Source organism: Chlorocebus sabaeus, chromosome 2 (genome assembly GCF_047675955.1).
Source record: "Chlorocebus sabaeus isolate Y175 chromosome 2, mChlSab1.0.hap1, whole genome shotgun sequence".
Lineage (NCBI taxonomy): Eukaryota > Metazoa > Chordata > Mammalia > Primates > Cercopithecidae > Chlorocebus > Chlorocebus sabaeus.
Genome location: NC_132905.1, coordinates 49,795,899 through 49,817,938, shown reverse-complemented (window position 1 = coordinate 49,817,938; position 22,040 = coordinate 49,795,899). Strand labels below are relative to the sequence as shown.

General features: G+C 38.5%; 1 protein-coding gene across 6 annotated transcripts in view; it reads left to right on the top strand.

Moving 5' to 3' along the window:
- Positions 1 to 22,040, top strand: part of MACROD2 (mono-ADP ribosylhydrolase 2) — a 2,124,972-nt gene that overhangs the window by 1,999,023 nt on the left and 103,909 nt on the right. For 5 of the 6 annotated variants that reach the window (XM_037985372.2, XM_007960545.3, XM_073008401.1 and 2 more), the window contains 2 exons: positions 9,736 to 9,798; positions 14,055 to 14,123. The exons of the other annotated variant lie outside the window; for it this stretch is intronic. In XM_037985372.2, the coding sequence (XP_037841300.1) occupies positions 9,736 to 9,798; positions 14,055 to 14,123 (132 nt within the window). The remainder of the gene's footprint in view (positions 1 to 9,735; positions 9,799 to 14,054; positions 14,124 to 22,040) is intronic. 6 annotated transcript variants of the gene reach the window in all.

Below are 22,040 nucleotides of genomic sequence, written 5' to 3'. Positions count from 1 at the left end.
CAAAGCATATCAACAATCATTCTCAAAGAGTGGGGCCACACTCATAGCAGCAGGATCACCCGGGAATTGATTGGAATTGCAGTGCTCAGGCCCTGTCCCATCTCCACTGAACCAGACCCAGCTATTTGTGTTTTAACAAGCCCTCCAAGGGCCTCTACTGCACAGTGAAGTTTGAGGACCAGTACTCCAGATAAAGTAATTTCCAAGTTACTCCTTTAGAAGGAAAGCAGGAGATCTTAGACAACAGCTTCCTGTGCCTAAAATTCCACACAAACAAAACATTTGGTCTATCTGCCTGAAGGTGTGTGGTTTCTCTACTTGCAAATTAATTTCATATGAAGTAAAGAGAATATGTTGAAATTTATTCTGGTTGGTACAATGTCAAATAGCTATTAGCAAAACATTTGGCTAAACAAAGCTATTACTGGAAATCTGTAATTTTTGAAGAGAGGTAAAATACACATAGACAGCCCTCTTGTTTTTATACTTGTCAGTCAGCTTTGGGGTGGTTGTTGAGTTTTATCATCTATGGGATCATACTGAGGGCAAGAGCACATTTTTGGAAAATGTTTATACAAAATCATGGGAAACCCATATATTTCTTTCATCCTGAACTTCAAAATTCCAAATCAGCATCTTAAGAGTTTGATTCCTACTACTTCAAAGAGCACGTCTCAATATGGAAGGAACAAGTATTTTAAAGGAAGAAAGTGGTAGAAACACAGAATTGGTTTTTGCTTCCCATGATAATATGGGGCTGCGCACAACCTCAGATATATGTGTATTGAATTAGACCTTGGAGAGAAAATAAATTAGGCTATTCAGAGAGCAGGAGACTTTCCCTTTGGGAGTTGCCCTAGACAGACACTGGAACTCACACATGTACATCTTCAGTCAGTGACTTCCCAAAGAGCCATTTGGTAATGCCAAGTGGAGAATTGAAGCACTTACCCCTTTCATCCAGCAAAAATACCCAACATTCATTCATACCTACATGTATGAAACAACATTTTTTTATTTTTCTCTGGATAATCATCTCTAGCCTCAGTTTCACTTTGTGCAGGCAGACACATTGCATGAAACCTTTCCATTCCTCTCCCTTCTGTCAACTCCTAAAGGGAACGGCTTTTGTCTTCTGAATAGCCTAATTTATTCTGTCTCTAGCATCTTGAACATTGTAGGTACTCAACAAACATTAATTGATGACAAAGCTATATAACAGCTTTTGAATTTATTCATGGGATGATTCTTCTATTTAAAGAACATCTTTATATACTTTCCATTCTTCAGCAAAAAAAAAAGCAAAGAAAAAAAAATGTTTCATCTTGCCAGTTCTGTATTTAACATCTGCACAGAGCACAGTGTGTGCCTGTTTTAAACAAATGTGTAGGCACACTGGTTATGTAGATTCAGGAATGTAAATGACAATACAGAGAAATGTAATTTTTAGAAGAAAATTTAACCTTAAGGCTTAATGAGAAAAAAAAATGTAGTTGCTGTTTTATCAGAGAGAGCGAGAAAGGGAGAGAACAAGGAAATCCCATTGTAATACTGTTATGCTAACCTCATTTTGGCCATGATTTTCCCAGTTATAGAGTGGACACCAGGTTATGTGCATATCTGAGAACTGGTATAATTTATCATCAATTTGCAAGCATAGATCAACCAGTAGAATAACTGTGTCAGTATAAGTTGATTTCTAACTTCAGTTGTACCATGAAGTCATTGGAAGACTTTGGGAAAGTTACTTAATTCTCATTTGCAAGTTACTTTTAAAAAACAGCCACATGTATATATTTCTTATTATTGTCATTCCTTAATAGTCATTGATTGTGTACAGGATGCTTTATATCTCTACAAGGTGCTGCAACTTCCCCAGGGAAGCCCGCATTCATGAATAGTGTTTATAAAGTACTTGGAAAGCCTTGGATTAAAAACTAATGGTATCAGAGTAAAAGTATTTGTATTAACATGCCATATGGGAGAACCATGTATTATCTATTAAGAGGCTATGTGTGGTATTGAAAATAGCTCTCTGGTGCATTGCTTTGTGCTATTTTTATACCAAGATATGCCATGGCAAGTTTTGGTACGCCTGGGTCATACCTTCAATGTTGAAATGCTACAAAATTCAATCCTTCCACAGGTATTTGTTGAGCTCTTTATTGTGCACTTGTCTCTCTGCTTACCATTACACAAAACATATGGAAGGCCCAGTGGCACCTACAGTCTCATGCATTTCCTCTCTTTGAACACGTCTTGTTAAACTGAAGTCCCCATTAACAGGCACACAGGCTTGAAAAATTATAGGTTCCATTTTTCCTCTTCCTTCTACATGGACAATACTGTTTTGAGACACACTGATAGAGATAGGGCTGACACGATTGTCTTGTCTGTCCTAATGTTCGAAGAGTAACCCGTGAGTCTTGCACCCCCTCTTAATGGGGCACGGATGCAGCACTATTTGAGTTTATTTTGGGTAGAACTGGCAGCCAGGAGAGCACTACCCAGCATTTCTCCAAACTGCCTACACATGCTGCACCACACCTTCCCGGAAGATTGTAAGTCATTAGTCTAGAGAACTATATTGAAACGAGTTCCATACAAAATCTGCCCTTTCCTGGGGAGGCGATTCCTTCTCTTAGCTAATTGCTCTAGTAAGGAGACAAGGGGCAATGGGTGTATTATCACAAGGTCCTGAGATCTTATGTCGGGGCCACCATCCTTGAAAAATTCTGTTCTAAATGACATGTGGAACCTCATGCTTCATAAGTAACTGAAAGATCCTGGAATAGAAGATAATTTACCTCTTTTTTTCCTGATTTCATTTGTGAACTATCCAGGCAAGTCCAGGTGGCAAGAGCGTATTTCATTAACTGGAGAATAGTTATTGAATCCCTACCAGGTACTTAGGAAACATCGTTTAACAAAGCAGACAAAGATCCTTGCCTCGGTGGAGCTTACATTCAAGGAGGGGCGGGAACACATAAACAGTGAACATGATACCTACCTAAATTAGAGGATATGATATATTAGAAGATGATGGGCAACTGAAGAACCAAAGAGAAAAAGTTGATCGGGATGAGAAGGATGGAGTGTGTGAGGGTGGGGAGATGATGCAATTTTAAATGGAAAGTTTAGCACAGATCTCATTGAAAGGGGACAGTTAAGCAGTAACTTGAAGGGGCTAGAAAGAAAGCACTCCAGGTGGAGGGGTCAGGCAATGCAAAGGCCTGGGGAGAAGAGACCCCAGTGTGCTGGAGGAACAGCACAGAGGCCAGCATGGCTGCAGCAACTGAACCAGCAGGATACTAGGAGAGAATGAATATATGCAGAGAAACAACGAGGGTCTCCACCATGCAGGATATTGCTGCCATCAGAGCATTCAAGCAGGGGAGTGGTATCAGCTGCCTCACACTTTAAAACAAACCAGCTTCTAGGGTGAGAAGAGGTGTTAAGAAAAGAACTGAAGCAGCAAAACATATCAAGAAGTCATTGTCACTACCCCGGAGAAAGGGGATGGAGGATGGCCCCAGCTGGCACTGGCGAAAACAGAGGGATCCTAACTATTAATACTTGTGCTCCCCACACTTCACAATTTGATTTTGGGGAACCATTAGTTAAGATCAAAGACACATGAAATGTTTAAACGAATCCACAATTTAATGAAATTCAAGCAGAAGCTGAGATAGATACCATACCTCATCTACATAGAGAACTGAAATATGATTCAAGGAAAAAAATAATCACGCTTTGGGGGAAAATGAAATTTCTCTCTTAATCCCTTGACATGTGTTTATGGAGCCCTTAACAGATAAGGCACTGTGCTGAGTGCCAGGACACCACAAAAAAGGGACATCTCTCTGTAGAGGGCTTACAGCTTAGCTCTTGCAGGTGAGCAGAGGTCTTAGGATTCTGCAGGGCAAGAAAGAGAGACTCCAGGATTTGGCATGATCTGGACCTGTGTTTAATTCTCAGCTCTGCCACGAACTGTGTGACTTCAAGAAAGTGACTTTGATCTCCCACAAGCTTGATTTCTTCATCTTCAAAAATGGAGATAAAGTCGAATAGGATGGTTGCGACGTTCATGGTTATGTGTGTGAGGTGTGTGAGCATGTAAAGGCCTGGTGCAAAGGAGACACCTATAGGAAGCAGCATCTATGACTCCTGCTAGGTGGAGACAGTTCACTGCACACCTTTTTATCTGCCCTAAAACATGCACATGAGGCTTTTCATTAAAATAATGAGGCAGCCAATGCAGAAACTTTTCTAAGAGTAAACTATTAAAATAGATCAATCAGCTAATGACATCTCCTGAACAAAATTTGTAAAGGTTTGGAACTAACCTTCCCTCCCTCCTTTCCTTCCTTCTTTCCTTTCTTCTTAAAGTCATTAAGCAGGGCTGAGAAAAGTAGGTTTAAAGTAGGTTTGCATTGGAGGGAAGATGGTGGTGAGGGGCACAGAGTTTGGACAGGGTCAGAAGGGCTTCTCTGTCCCAGACCACTGTGAACTAAAGAGACACAACAACTGAATGCTGTATGATCCTAGATTGCTATTAGGATATTCTTGAAAATTGGAAAAACTCAAATGTGATCTGTAGCTTAGATAGCAGGAATGTCATCTATGTGAATCTTCTGATCTTGATGGTTGTATTGTGGTTATGAAAAAGAATGTCCTTGTTTGTAGAAAATATATACTAAAGTATTCAAGGCTGATGGGCATGATTAGGAGGTGATTATGTCTGCAACTTACCCTCAAATGGTCCAGGAAAAAAAGAGTTCTTGTCCTGTTCTTGCAACTTTCTGCTGCTTAAAATTATTTCAGAATAAAAATGCCTTTAGCATTAAACACAAAAGTTTAGAGTTGTAGCACTGCACTCACCTGATATGAGAGCCAGAGGGGTTGATTCTCAATGTCTGTTGTGTTCAATGTTAATTGAATTAATCCAGATGAGATTATCATTTCCCACATTTTTGCTGATTCATAATTTACGTATCTTACCCAGACAACAAATACTTACATTTCTAAGTAGGCAGTAGTAAGCCCCGACATCAGCTAAGACTGGGTTGAAACTGTCCCCTGCTGCCATCAATTGCTAGCTGTGGAATCTTAACACCCCTGTGTCTCAGTTGTCTCATCCATGAAATGCAGATAATAATACCTGCCTCGTGCAGTTGTTATGAGAATGAAGCTTGATAACCTTTGCAAAGCATTTAGACACTGAGTGGACCATATGCAATATTCAGTAAGTGTTAGCTGGTATTAACTAATATTATTCTGTTGCTTACATAGCTCTATAGTTAAATAAAACATAAACATCATTATATTGATGGCAGTGCAGACCCTTTAAGAGCATTCCTCTGTTATGTCAGCTAATTTTACTTTTCAAATATGTACCTTCTAGAGAATTTTGAAACGTATGAGTTGAAAATATAGATGGGGAAATACAAAATTAAAGACTGGATTTTTTTATAAGAGACAGCTAATTTTTTTTAAAGTTAACTTAAAGCCTTCCTGAGCTGAGAAAAATAAATATATCATCTGTATTAATCAGTTATTGCCATAATAATGCTGTGCAATAAATCACCCCAAAATGCATCCCCTATAACAAAAATTTTTATTCTCATGCTCACAGGTCTATAAGATAACTGTGGTCCAGCTGATGTAGGCTGGGCTCAGTGGGGTGGTTCTACTGCAAGCTGTGAGTTGCTTGGGTTCAGTTCCAGACAGTGACTTGGGTTCAAACTTGCTCCATGTATCTCTCATCCTCCTTAAGCCAGGCGCTACAGGGGTATCTTCTTGTCATGGCAAATGTCAGGAACACAAGAAACAAATCCTTTTATGCAGCACATGTAAATCCTTTGCTCACATTCTCTCCACTAGCATTTCATTAGCTAAATTAAGTCCCATGGTCAAGTCCAACATCAATGGGATGGAAGTATCTTTTGCTCACAATGGGAGGACACTGATATATGTGTCTGTCTGTGCCCAGAAAACTATAGACCTTTAGAAGAAAAGACAACAGTATACCAGCGTGAAGTACACATCAGATTGTTTCCCCCATATAGGGATGGATTTGTTCAGACTTATGTCTCCTTTATCTTCCTATCACCATGTAGAGTTCACAAAAGGAACTACAAATATCAGGATAGCAATCCGTGATCATGTGGTTGAGATTTTGCCCTTGCAAAACTCTCCCATGTAGAATTAAACATGGATGGCTTGCTTATCATAGTCATGTTGCAGCAGGAGCCTCTTATTTCTATAAAATTTCTGAAATGTTCTTGCAAACAGTACACACTCGATAATTATTAGTTGAAAGAGTAGGAGGCAGAGTACTAATACGGGAGAAATCAGAAGGACACAACCAGTAGAATTCTCACAGGTTTCTGTGCTTTTTCAGCATGGGAAAGTAAAGTGTTATATTACACTCAACATGAATGCTATGGAAATTTATCATCTCAAGTAAATATGTGATCTTAAAGGAATATTAACTAAGAACATTTAGCTTCTATGTGACATTATTTAAGCTAACAAAATAGCCTCGCACTTCCCTGTATTTCTTCACCTTTATCGTAAACCTTTTAAAATCCCTTCTAAAAACCTCAAGTTTACACATCCCTCTGCTTAACTTTTTATTGTTTATGTGCTTCCTGTGACGATAGCTAGACAAACAAGGCTGATAAAAAGAAAGCTTGTCCTTATCAAAGACTTACGGGTAACTGTGTTAATGTGCCTTGCTTTTTCTACCAGTGGAAGCCCCCTATTTCACTAAGAACTCACCCATTTGCAGCATTTAAAATGGATGGAAAGTTCTAAGCCAGCCAAAATGTCCTTCTAAAAGAATGAAATGAATGTTAATCTAATTGCCCAAGAATGCGTACGCTGGGCTTGGAAAATAAGCCTTCTACATTGGTTCCCCCTGCTGGATTTGAGGATGCACTGTCTTGGAAATTGATGAAAGCAATATAACTGGACCTTTTTATCTAAGGGCATGTTACTGGAATGGCAAATCCAGCATTCTTCTAGAAAGCATTCGCTCTGTGATAAACGTGCCAAGTGTTTCTTGAGTTTGCTTCCCAAGGGCAGAAATACTGCAAATAGAAAACTATGCCTCTGAGACTCAAAGTAGAAAACAAAAATATGCCACTCAGATGTCTGTTCTAGCGAGGGGGGTGGCACACAAGGGAACTAAGGATAAAAACCCAGAAGCAGTAGACTAGGTAAACTGCCAGACTGGTTGTTACTATCAGAAAGCTGGATTTCGGGGTCTGACCATGAATTTCCTTTTTATGCATTTACAACTATTGGAACCAATTCCTCGCATTTCTGTAATTTAATTTCTGTTTTTCTTTCCCTTCTTATCTTCTTCTCTTCATAGAAATCTCCCTACCTCTACTCTGTAGAAGATGTGGTAACCAGACTAATTTTAAAGGAAACTTGTAACCTGCAAATGTCAGGGCTATTGTGAAGTGTGTTAAAAGGTCTGTCTGTTGAGGGAGACAGAGAAGCTGGCAGATCTTTCCTGCTTGACTCTGAATCCATTTGGTGGGAGGAAAGGGACAGATATTGGCTAAGTTTTTGGCACATGCTCCTGCACCAATTTGGCCTTGTTAAGACAGCAAGAACAGCAGAAGTGACTATTTCCTCCTTAGAGCAAAGGCCAATGCTGTTTCCTTCATGGAGAACCAGAACAGGGAAAATGTCAGATAATCATGTGTTACTTGTAAATATGCTGTTTAGGACACTGAATTTAAGTGGCATGCAGAGCCACCCCAGGTTCTCGTATTATATTCAGGCCAGGTGTGGTGTCTTACGCCTGTAATCCCAGCACTTTGGGAGGCTGATGTGGGAGGATTGCTTTAGGGCAGGAGTTCAAGACCAGCCTAGGCAACAAAGCAAAACCCCGTCTCTCCAAAAAAATAAAAAATTAGTCAGGCTTGGTGGCATGTGCCTTGTAGACCCAGCTGCTCAGGAGGCTGAGGTGGGAGGAACGCTTGAGTCCAGGAGTTAAAGGTTGCAGCGAGCTGTGAACATGCCACTGCACTCCAGCCTGGACAACACAGCAAGACTCTGTGTCTGTAAAAAACAAAAGAAAACAAAAAGTAGTTATATTATGTTCACCATCACAAACGACACAGGGCTAAGCCAACACAGGGGATCCTGTACATATATTTATTGACTGCATTCTTTGCCAACCTCAGAGTATAACTCCTTTTTCTTTTTTTATCCTTCTTTTATAAACTTTTTTTTCCCTATTTAGGTCAAATCTAAATGTTTCCCCATCTGAAACTTTCTTCAATAGGTTGTTTTCCAGAGCTGCAGGTGAAATGCTTCCCCACTGCTTCTGAGGCTCTTACTTTAGCTCTGCTACTAGTGGCCTCCTCTTGGGAGGATTCTCTTGCCTCGGAATTAAGAGTTGATAGGAGGAGAAGATGGTGGGTCAAAGCATTCAAGCAAAACAACATTAAGTGATTCAGGCCTGCTCGTGGGTCAGGAATTTTTAAAGGCCTCAGCTGGATGTCTCTTCTGCTCCTTGTGACACTGGCTGAGGTCACTGCTCAGCTGCATTTGGTTGGCAGCTGGCTGGGTGGAAAGGTTCAAGAAGGCTTGGCTCACAGGTCTGGCCCTTCATGCTCCCCACACATCTTTTCTCTCTCTCTCCGTGTGTCTCCCTCTATTTGGCAGGCCAGCCTCAGCTTCTTTACAGCATGGAGGCTGGCTTTCCAGGGGTAGAAAGTAGAGATTGCCAGTTCTTGAAGGGTAGCTTGGAGGTCCCAGAATATCACTTCCATCATATTCCATCATATTTGTCTAAAGAAGTTTCACAGCCAGTCAGGACTTAAAGAGAAGGAATGGGCTCCACTCCTTCAGAGACAAAGCATTTGTAGCCATCTTTAACCCACATGAATATAGGTTGGAAACTTCTGCTTCTATTTTCTGTATTTCACTATATGTTTTATACTTTGTTCTTATGTCTTTGTATAAATTCATCATTTTTATTTGCTTCATTTTCCAAACCAAAAGCAATTGGGAGACCCTCCCAGCAATGACTTATAAAATCATGCCTATACTTAACTACTTAACCTTCAAAAAGTTTATTATTTCCACAGATAAATCCACAGATATAGTAGCTATTTTAAGAAAAAAGAAAGTTTTAGAAAGTTGCTAATATACAGCCTTCATTGCACCTGACCAGTTATTTTTCATATAATTATATATGATAGCACAAATTCAACCAACATAATCTGTTCAAGACAAAATATTTTATAGCATAGGTATGTTAGACTGCCATATGCAAGTTAAGTGAAAATTGACCCTTTTTTGCAGCATATATCACACAGAGAAGTAAAGGGCAAGAAACTTAGCCAACCTTCCTTACACAGTGCATGTTACTTAAGTCAAGGGAGAAAAGTGGACTGGAGTTGAAGTTTGTATTATATTTTGGGAAATGCCGAGCAAGGAGAGACTTGTTACCAGGACCACTGAGTGAATTTTGTTTACCGCAGTTAAACATTTCATCTAGCAAATCATGTGAGAAGGGATGAGTATAAATGCACCTATTTATGTAGGTAATTTTTCTGTTTCATGCCTCTGATTCATCTCTCTGCCTGGCTTTATGGGCAGTCATGCTACATTGCTTGCAATTAATTTCAGTGCTGCATGTTAGCCATAAAGAGATATTTCACAAGTTGACCTGATGCATTTTTTTTTCCTCTGTGGTTTTCTTGAAAGATGAGAATGGTCCAGAGGAAAAGCAAAGTGTGGAAGAAATGGAAGGACAAAGCCAAGATGCAGGTAGGCTCAGATTTCTTTTGAGAAGCCGCCGAGGCCTTATCTGCAGAGGTGAACAATAACTTCACTCAATATTATTATCTGAAAATGCTTATAGCTTTCACCAGATGAATTCCAGTGTTCATTCAGGTCTCCTTCAGGAAGCCACCATCTCCGATAACTATAAGTTGACTGTGCTTTCAAACAGAGTGGTACATTTTCACATATCCTTCACCAATTCCATTTTCTGCCCTATAACAGTTTGCCTGGTAAAATTCTAAGAGGGACGGGCGGAAGTTGGAAGTGCCAAGCTAGAGCTTGGCTGAGTTAGGGTAAGCTCAAATTTGTACATTTAGCTTGAGGGAAAAAATGAAATAAAAACTGATTAAAGGAAATGAAGAAGAGGCTTGCCCTGTACAGCGAGTAGAATGTTCTTTAGTGTATTGCATTAAATTTTGAAGAGCTATGCTTCAGGTTATTTCTCTGCATATTGTAGGAGATGGTGCGATGGGCCTGACTTCCCCACACACAGAGCTCTAAGTAAGATCTAAACCCTTCCTGACATCCCCTCTGTTCACTAAAGGACAGATGTGTCCATTGAAAGTTTATAGATTCCACACTGTAGATTATAAATTGAACATTTTTAAATAAAATAGCACTTAAGACTCAAAAGGGATTGAAGTCACCTGTGATTTATTATCTCTTCCTATCCATTTTTATACTCAACCATGCTCTCCTTTAAAAGAATGATAGGCACAATCATTCACTTACCAACATAACCAACAAAAAAATAAAAATAAAAATCCCCGTGCCCTTTAGTTTCCCAGTTATTCTCCCAATTCTAATGAGGCCCATGAGGGCCACTTTTGAAACAGTGAGCCCTACCATTTGCCAAGCACATCCTAGGCCATACGCTGAACTCTTGGAATTAAACCAGGTAGTGTGATAAGTTTTTCGCTGTAAAATTCTTGCATTAACCCTGGAGATGTTGCTAGGGGTCTGGAAGCTTTTATTATTAACCTGGAAGACGAATTGAAGAAGGCCAATCAGAGAAAGCACTGAAGCAAAGCAGCAAGGACTTTGTGTACCTGCACCTGGGTCGGCCGGCGTCCTTTGCTGCAACATAGTCCTTGCAATGAAATGAATTTCTGATGCAGAAAACTGTTGTTATCCAACCCTCCCCCACCCCCAACCCACACATTATGCTCCATAGCAGATGAGTGAAAAGCTGTCACTGTTTTTACTGTTTGGGGCTGACAAGTATTAGTCGACTAACTGCCAACAGCTGAGGCCATTCTGTGACTGTGGAGCTTACACAGGTTTTATTCACTCACTACTCTGTCCAAAACCGTTTTCTGTTTTTTTGTTTTTTTGTTTTTTTTTGGAGACGGAGTCTCGCTCTGTCACCCAGGCCGGAGTGCAGTGGTGCAATCTCGGCTCACTGCAGCCTCCACCTCCTGTGTTCAAGCGATTTTTGTGCCTCAGCCTCCCAAGTAACTAGGACTACAGGCACCCACCACCGTGCCCGGATAATTTTTTTATTTTTAGTAGAGACAGGGTTTCACCATGTTGGCCAGGCTGGTCTCGAATTCCTGACCTCAAGTGATCTGCCTGCCTAAGCCTCCCAAAGTGCTGGGATGATAGGCGTAAGCCACCACACCCAGCCCCGAACTGTCCTTATTGACAAAGATTGTTTCCCATCCCTGTACATACATGCACACACACACACGCACATGCACACACACGTATGCATGCACTCACATTTGCCTGTGTTTGATTTATTCATCCTTTTCCCTTTAACCAGTTGAGAATAAGTAGTTTGTAGATTTGAGATCCTTTTGCCTGTGAGAAGGGAGTGGTAGAATGTCAGTCCTTTTCTCCAGCCCTTGAATCTGATAGCATTGTCACCACAATAGGGGCACTTCTCAATGTGAAGAAGAGTCCTAAATGCATCCCTGAGTGACTCACCTTGCTCTTCCAAGTGAGCTTGCCGGCTGGCACAGAGGCCAATGGCAGAGTCCACCTATAATCCTGGCCAGCATCAACATACATTGTTACATTCACACTGCTCATTTCATATCCTCCCTAATCAGAGCTCAGATAAATCGAAGATGTGGTTATGGGTCGTTAAAGCTCTTTTGACCTGCTGGTATTTTTCCAAAATAAAAGTATCTTATTTTCATTCAATATAATCTCCAGCTTCAGTTTTGATTATATAGCTCTGCAGACCTCTTACATGTCATGAAAAAACACAATCTTAAAACAGTGCAATCCAGCAGTTTTGACTGTTGTCATGATCAAATCAGATCAAAGTTGTAGATAACATTCTTCCAAAAAATTTAACAAATACATATCAAGGGTTCATTGTGTCATAGGCACCATTCTAGGCACTGAATAAACAAACAATCAGCAAAAACAATATCCCTGTTTCTTTGAAATTTATATTCTGGTGGGGGTTCCAAACAATAAACAAATAAAAATGATAAAAACATCAATAGTGATAAATGCCTTGCTGAGAAAACATGGAAGGAATGCCCAGAAGGCAACTTTCCAGTGTCTGGGTTTGGGATGGACTCTCTGAGGAAGTGATAGTTAAAATGAGATCTAAATGATGAGATAGTGACAGAGAATTATCGTCCAAAGGACACCTCACCTGAAAGTAATAGTACATGCATCATGGACAAAAGATAGGCTAGAAAATAAGTTATTTGTGATTTGCTTCCAAATGTGTGTTAGTTTTCATGCATATATGAGTTATCTTTAGTTCCCTGACTCTGCTACTACATAAAAAACTATGAATATGTGTGTGTGTGCATATGTACTATATATATAGTTTATATGTATAAGTATACCATACATGTATAAATATACTATATATAAACTATTGAGTCCATGTAGTATATATACACATATGTAGTGTGTATGTGTGTGTGTATATATATAGTTTTTCATGTACTATCAGGGAATATATATATACATAACTATGTATATAAGTATATATCACTATTATATATAAGTATATAACTATACATATTTTCTGCTACCACATGAAAAACTATATACACACTATATATGTATATGTATACTATATATGCTATAGTTTATTTATAGTATATTTGTACATGTAAACTATAGATACTATATGTATATAACTATATATAACTATTATATATAACTGTATAACTATACATATTCCCTGCTACTACATGAAAAACTATGTATACACTCTATATGTATATGTATACTATATATACTCTATAGTTTGTATATATTTGTACATATAAACTATATATATAGTGTGTGTATATATATACACATGCACACTCTATAAATACTTTTTTCTATAGTAACAGGGTTATGGAACTAAAGATAACTCATGTATGCATAAAAACTAACACACATTTGGAATCAAATCACAGATCACATCTTTTCTAGCCCATCTTTTGTCCAAAATGTGTGTGTGTGTGTGTGTGTGTGTGTGTGTGTATGTATATTCCTTTTCCAGTTATCAGGTATTAAACATTGCAAATGATTTTAGCAATCCTGCCTGTCTAGATTTACTGTTTGAATGGGAGGGAGTAGACTAGTTAGCTCTTATCCTGGAGGCCAAACATGACTAGAGTCAATAGGGGCTGATGACACTGAGAAGAGAGGTCTACTCTAATGCAGTTAATTGGTGCTGTGAGAGGAACAGAGAGTTCCACGTCCTTAGTCCCCATTTTCCCCTTCTGTTCTCGGGTGACTTGAAAGTTCCTGGTGGCTGCTGGTGCCCTGGGCCAAATGCTCCCCTTCTTCCCAGCCTCTGTGCTGACAGCCATCAGAGCTGTTCCCCGCAGTTTGACAGCCTGGCATAACGGAGCAGAAGTGCTGTGCTAAGAAAAAAACAAACTTTACAAACACTCACATAAAAGCACTTTGTAAGAACTTGCAAGGATATACTTTCTTTCACAATCTGTTACCAAGAAAAATAATATACCATCCTTTGAGGAATGAGGAAGAAACAAAATGCCAAACGATACTACTAGCAACAAGTAGCATTCTTCACCAAAAAATAGATTGTAGCCCACTGGTCTCTGACTTAACTGAAGGTTCCTGTTTCACTAACTATAAAACAGATTCCCAAACCACTAGCCCCTTCAAAGAGCATTCAGTGTATTCAAGCGTGCTGCAGGCTCATGCTTTCTGTGGTGGAGAGTGGAGGGAGGTGCAGGGCAGGAAAACCACAGCCTGACTTCTGGAAGGATGAACTCTGAGGCAGTGTTTGTTTTTCTGCTTTATAGATGGTGTCAACACTGTCACAGTGCCTGGCCCTGCTTCCGAAGAGGCAGTGGAAGACTGTAAAGATGAAGGTATGAGGCCACTAACTACATCTAATGATTGCAGACTCTTAGACTATTTGGGCTTGTTTATATGGAAAAATGAGGCAGCAAGTCAAATATAACTAGGTTTTCTTAAGTGTCTCTGTTTCCAATACAATCGACTATCCCACCTACTCTCTTTTATTGCATATCTAGCCTTTATAGAAAATGCACACACACGCACACACACACACACACACACACATATAACATTTACATTTATTCCTTTGGAAAATAACTATTTATGAAATGAGAGAATGACCAGAGAAATTATGTTTAGAGATGTTTATTTAAAACACCAGAATTAGTCAGTTCTGCTCTTTACAGCCACTCATCAGGAAAAGGTTTGAAAGAGTGGCATTTGAGAACCACCAACCAGGGAGCACCATTTTTCAAAAAAGAAAGAAATGTTTGAAAGGCATCCTTAGAAACAAATCTTTGGCAAGAGCATCATTCTCCATTCTGTCGACAGTTACTCTGAGAAAATGTTGCTGACCCAAGTATTTCCAGAAAAAGTAAAAAAAAAAAAAAAAAAAAAAAAAAAATTACTCTTTAGAAGACAATTTGAGGAAGGAAGAAGTAGTGGAGACATTGATGTGGGGATGCTAGAATTAAAAAATATATATCTAAAGGAAAAAAAAATAGTCCTTTTTTCTCTCTCTCTCCTGGTTCACTGGCAAGTCCCCAGATGAAAAGGTAATATAGGCATACCTTACTTTCTTGCACTTCATTTTACTGTACTTTGAAAATACTGCATTTTTTACAAATTGAAGTTTTGTGGGAACCCTGCATCAAGCAAGTCTGTTGGCACCATTTTTCCAACAGCATGTCCTCATTTCATGTCTCTGTGTCACGCTTTGATAATTCTCACAACATTTCAAAACTTTTTACTATTATTCTATTTGTAATGGTGATCTGTGATCAGTGATTACTACTATAATTATTTTGGGGTGCTATGTACTATGCCCATAAAAGATAGTGGACTGACTTAGTAAATGTGGTTCTGACTATTCCACTGACCCACTATTCCCCTGTCTGTCTCCCTTTTCTCAGGCGTCCCTATCCCCTAAAACACAACAATATTGGAATTAGGCCAATTAATAGACTTACAATAGCCTTTATGTTTCACGTGATAGGAAGAGTTGCATACTAAATCATACTTTAAATCAAAAGCTGGCTATGTTTAAGTTTAGTGAGGAAGGTATGTTGAAATCTGAGATAGGCTGAAATCTAGGCGTCTTGTGCCTAGTTGTGAATTCAAAGGAAAAGTTCTTGAAGGAAATTAAAATTGCTACTCCAGTGGACACATGAATGATAAGAAACTGAAACAGCCTTATTGCTGATAAGGAGAAAGTTTTAATGGTCTGGATGGAAGATCAAACCAGCCATAACATTCCCTTAAGCCAGAGCCTAGTCCAGAGCAAGGTACTAGATTTCTTCAATTCTACTGATGCTGAGAGAAGTGAGAAAGCTGCAAAAGGAAAGTTGGACTTTAGCAGAGGCTAATTCATGAGGTTTAAGGAAACAAGCTGTTTCCATTACATTAATGTGCAAGGTGAAGCAGCAAGTACTGATGTAAAAGCTGCAGCAAGTTATCCAGAAGATCTAGCTAAGATCACTGATGAAGGTGGCTACACTAAGCAACAGATTTTCAATGTAGACAAAACAGCCTTCTGTTAGAAGATGAGGCCATTTAGCATTTTCATAGCTAGACGGGAGAAGTCAATGCCTGACTTCAAAGGACAAGCTGGCTCTCTTGTTAGGGGCTAATGCAGCTGGTGACTTTAAGTTGAAGACAATGCTCATTTACTATTCCAAGAATCGTAGTGCTCTTAAGAATTAGTCGAAGGCTACCCTACCTGTGCTCTGTAAATGGCACAACAAAGCCTGTATTATAGCATGTCTGTTTATAGCATTGTTTACTGAATATTTTAAGCCCACTGTTGAGACCTACTCAGAAAAAAAATGATTCTTTTCAAAATATTACTGCTTATTGACAATGCACCTGGTCTTTCAAGAGTTATGATGGAGATGTAAAGGAATGTAATGTTGTCTTCATGCCTGCTAACACATCTATTCTGCAGACAATGGATCAGGGAGTAATTTTGACTTCAAAGTCTTTCTATTTAAGAAATATGTTTTCTAACACTGTAACTGCCATAGATAGTGATGTCATCCTCTGATGAATCTGGGCAAAATAAACTGAAAATATGGAAAGGATTGACTATTCTAGATGACATTAAGAATATTCATGAAAGAAGGTCAAAATATCAACATTAGCAAGGGTTTGAAATAAGTTAATTCCAACCCTCATGGATGACTTTGAGGGGTTCAAGACTTCAGTGGAGGAAGTAACTAAAGATGTGGTAGAAATGTCAAGAGAACTAGAAGTGGAGACTGAAGATGTGACTGAACTACAATCTCATGAGAAACTTGAACAAATGAGAAGTTGCATCTTATTTATTAAAAAAAGAAAGTGGCTTCTTGAGATGGAAGCAGGTTTGAGAGTATTGAGTTCAATTTTTTGTTTGTTTGTTTGTTTTTGAGATGGAGTTTCGCTCTTGTTGCCCAAGCTGGAGTGCAATGGCACAATCTTGGCTCACTGCAACCTCTTCCTCCCAGGTACAAGCAATTCTCCTGTCTCAGCCTCACAAATAGCTCAGATTACAGGCATGCACCACCACATCCAGCTTTTTTTGTTGTTTTTTTGTTTTTTGTTTTTTTTAAAGTAGAGATGGGCTTTCACCTTGTTATTCAGGCTGGTAACTAACTCCTGACCTCAGGTGATCCACCCACCTCGGCCTCCCAAAATGCTGGGATTACAGGCAAGCACCACTGTGCCTGGCCTTACTCAGTTCAATTTTAAGATAATTCCTACTGTGCATAAAATGCCATCAAACAGCATTGCATGCCACAGAGAAATCTTTTGTGAAAGGAAGAGACAATCATTGTGGCAAGCTTCATCATTGTCTTATTTTAAGAAATTACCATAGCTAGCCAGGCGTGGTGGCTCACACCTGTAATCCCAGCACTTTGGGAGGCCGAAGCGGGCGGATCATGAGGTCAGGAGATTGAGATCATCCTGGCTAACATGGTGAAACCCGGTCTCTACTAAAAATACAAAAAATCAGCCAGGCATGGTGGCGGGCACCTGTAGTCCCAGCTACTCGGGAGGCTAAGGCAGGAGAATGGTGTGAACCCAAGAGGCAGGGCTTGCAGTGAGCCAATATCATGCCACTGCACTTCAGCCTGGGCGACACAGCAAGACTCCGTCTCAAAAAAAAGAAAGAAATTACCATAAGTACCTCAACCTTGAGCAACCAAGTGGTGGCCATCAACATTGAGTGGCCAGTAGTGACCATCAACATTGAGGCAAGACCCTCCACCAGGAAAAAGATTACAAGTTGCTGAAGGCTCAGATGATGATTGGCATATTTTAGTGATAAAGTATTTTTCAGTGAGAGTACATTAACTGTTTTTTAAGACATAGTGTATCTAAAAATATAACTGATGTCAAATACCCACATAGGCTCTGATGGGAAACTCTAGGTCATCTCAGAGAGATAAATCTGATCAAATGCGATCAGAGTGAAAAGACAGAAAGTGGTGTTCATCTTAAGCAAAAATTTTGGTCATACCAATCATTTAGTTTGTGCTAAAAATTTTAAAGTGTCATGCAGTTGAGTGGCAGAGTTTAAGAAACATGAAAGAGAGATAAATTAATTTGAATGTGACCATGTTTCAGACTGGGATTTTTCCTGTTGAGTTGTTTAGTTTGGAGATATCGCACCTTCACAGAAGCACACTGTTTGTGATGTTTCTTGATGCTTTTAAGAACTCACACCATTAATTGCTTATGCCAGGATTCATTTTTTGGAATACTTTTAGGATTTTTTTAACATAAAACTTTTAATGATGGTAACTCCATGAAGAAGTTCTGTTATGTATCACAAATGCAGTTCCTATGTAAGACTAAATGTGAAGTTTTATGAGTATTACTGAAATAAGCCATTAATAACCATTAACCTATTTACTTAGGGAAAATAGAAATGTTTTAAAATCCACACTAGTATGCAGTCTTCTTTCAATTAAAAACAGAATGCCTAGGGTATGATTTTTGCCTTTTTCTTCTGGAATAGCATGTACAGAAAACCACTGTTTTTAATTGGTTATCAGTTCAAAGCTTAGACCAGCTTAGAACAAGTGTCTAATGCTGTTGGAACTACTGTCTTGACTGATAGATACCTAGCTTAGAATAAAAAAAAAATCAATTGAAATCCTTCAAGATCGAGGTCAAGATAAGGTTAAAAGGCAGTCATATGTGTTGAGGATTCATTTCAAACATTCTCCATTATTAGCTTTCATGCAGAAATATCTCTTCTCTGTGACATCTGGGCTATTTTAGAGCTCTGCAGTTATAAGATTGCTTATAGAAATGCTCATTACACTCTCCAGTTTAAGTGGCAGAACATTTTTGCTGATCAAATGTCCTGAAGAAGCCCTTGCTCTCTTCAGTTTGTTTTCAGACTTTGATCCTGACCAAGCATCTTCTTGGGCTTTAGAATCACTGATATTATGGACAGGTCTTTTTTTCTCTTTCTAATAAAACTCCCAAGAATTTTGAGACTCATTTGGTTATTTCCAGCTTTGCTTGTCAGTGGGCTGGCTTTACATTTGTTATAACCTTAGTTTCCACAGGAAATTAGCATCTTCTAGGGTGCAAAGATTGAAAACAAATAAACAAAAAATAAGATGGCTAATGTCACTTTGGAGACCAGATATTTAAAAAATTCGAACAATCATGTGAAGGTTGAAGAATTTCAAAAGGAAGTATTGTAAACCAGGTATCCTCTATGCCGGCAGTTTTGTTTTAATGTTCTAGACATATTTTCCACTGGGAACCAGGAACCCATGCTTGCTGCCTGCTTACCCCCATGTACTTGCTAACTGTGCCAGCTGCCAACAGAAGGAGATGCAACCGACTGGCTCATGGATCAAGAGCTAGATTGTGAGCTACACACGGATGACACCTGTTCCCAATGAGTCATTACAGCCATAGGGTGGGCAGGAGTTGAGCTGGGAGCATGAGATATTAGCAGGAAGAATGCTGATGAATAATTCATCCGGAATGCATGCCAAGGATTTGGCAACCAGGATTGAATTGAAATTAACTCCAAGGTAAAGCTGGCCTGGGAAAAGATTTGTGGGTCGGTAGGCATTCTGAGGTTATTTCTGAAATAGGATGCGTACTTATCTATTGAGGACTTCTTTCTCTACTGGTTAAAAATATTCTGTTGATTTAATGTTAGTTTGCACTTTAAATCCTTAAAAACAAATTTAGGAGTACAAGTATTAAGGCTATTTAAGTTAACAAATATACAAGCAATCATATTAAAGGGGCATGTAAACACAGAGGTAAAATTCATAGGAATGTCAAGTACTCCAGATGAAACTTTTATGAAGTTATTATTATTACTATTTAAGATATAGTCAACCTCCTTAAGATAAACAATATGCTCTGTTCTAGTTTTTTCAACACTTCTAATAGCTAATTTTCACCCAGAGCCAAGGTCAAGGCAGCTTTCTGGGGGAAAATAAAGTGCTGTTTTAACTCATCTTAATTCACCTGCCTTATTATTTAATCAGTACCTAATTTAAATTTGAAGGTCAACTAGGCCAAATCATATGCTCATTAATATTAACAACAAAATCAATTAATACTCAGGTGCATACCCGAGCTTGTATTCCTTTGGAACACCGTGTAAGTCATACAATTGCTTTTTTTGGTATTTTTGAAATGGGATGTCACCTGGCAAAGGATTTCTTAACCCTTAATCTAGTTTCAAACCTCCTAGAAGTCAAAATTACTGTAGGAAAAGGGGAAAGCTAGCGCCAAGAGTCAGCCTTGCCAAAGTGAACAAAAGAGAAAGATTAGGTACTAGGAAGAGGATTCAGGAATGTGCAAGAGATGAGAGTACAAATTATTCCAACCACTGAACGCTGTAGGCCTGGCCAGTGGTGTGGACTCAAAATTGTTCTGAAAAATGGCACTGTTTCTGTTCTTCGCCTGAACTGTCGAGGAGAAACAAAACCAAGGCCGCCAATGAAATTCCTCTCGAGACTCTCCAGGTTAATTTTTCTTTGTCCTATTCCCATTCTTGGTGTTCACCATCCCCCACCAAGCATCCTCACCCTCTCACTCATCAGAGCGAGGACAAGGTTGTCCTCTGCCCTGGATCTGCATTGATAGAGAGTCTGAACACGCTTGAGCATCCCTGAGTTATCCCTCTTGGATATTAGGAGCCTTAAGTGTAGAATGAAAGTGGCCGTCCTCTGCTAGTATACTGAAGCGGAAAGAAGATGCATTGAGTGTCTCCTGTACACAATGCTTTACATTTGTAACAATGTAGTCTTCGTTTCTCAAAAGGGTAACCTGAGACTCAGAGAAGGAGAGAGGAAAAAGGTGTGTGTGTGGGAAGTGAGGATAGGAGAATGATTTTATTACTGTTAACTGCCATAGCTAATACCTACTTAAGCTTATGCAATCTCTTTAAAAGGTAGTATTTATCATATTTTTAATATAAAATTGTTTTTGCTTATAAGAATAATATATCTTTATTGCAAAATATTTTGTAATGCAAAAAAATAAGAACGAAAGCATAGCCATTTCCCTTTAAGCATTAAATTGTAGGAAAATAAAAGTCTTATTCTATTTCTTCATTTAACAGTAACACTGTGAATATTTACCCATGTCTTTAAAAGTTCTTCAAAGGCATGAATTTTATTGATGTCATAATATTTTATCATCTAGTTGTCCCACAATTTACATAGCCAGTGCCCTAATGTTAGATAACTTAGTTATTTACAGTTTTCTTCCTAGTATAAATAATAGAGAAATGCAGTGCCTACATTTTGGATAAATCTTTGTGTGTATCTATGATCAGTTCCTCAGGACAAATTCCTGGATTTTATTGATTTATGAGGGAAAAGGTTAAAATATTTTTATTATTTACATATATTTTCTTATTTTAAAAGTAATATGTGTTTATTACACACAAAAAAATAAGCAAAAGAAGAAAGCAAAAATATCACTCATAACCCCAGTACCCAGAAATAAGCATATGTAATATGCTGATATATAAACTCTTAGTGTTTTTCTAGTTAACCTCATATATATATATGAAGGGTTTTTTTTTTTTTAGGGTATTCTGCAATGCATACAAGTCTGAACCTGTCTTTCAAATATAACAGTACCTTAAAAATTCTTCCCACATCTTTTGACAGTCTATCATCATTTAATTGTGTATTCCCGTAAATAAATGTTTATAATTCTTATCCAGTCTCAATTTTGAATTGTTTCTGTGGTTTCAGTTTTAAATTCCATACTGACCAGAAACATCCCTTTAACCTTATAAAATGATCATCATCATTTCGGTAAGAAAATTTTAGTAAATGTGAATGCATGCAAATTTGTGTGTTTTCTACAATGAATAATGTTTTTTATTTTTCTGATTGTTTAATTAATATATTTATTGCACAAAATACAAATAATGGAAGAGAGTAAAAAATATTACATATAATCACAGCACCCAGAGATAACTACTATTCTCATTTTGGAGACTATCATGCATCTCTTTCTGAATATATGAACATACAAAGCTTTATGTAAAATGTATGATTTTAATGCAATTTTTCTCTTTTTGTTGCTTATGTACTCCTCACCATTCAATCACTCAGAGAGTAAAATGCACGGACTAAGAGTCTAGTCTTTTCTTCCAACTACTTGGGCCCAGATTCCAATCCTACCCTGACCAAGCTGTGTGACCTTTGGCAAATTATTTAGTCTTCCTACTCCTCAACTTGAGTTTCCTCATACGTAAAATAAGAACAATAATAGCACCTACCTCA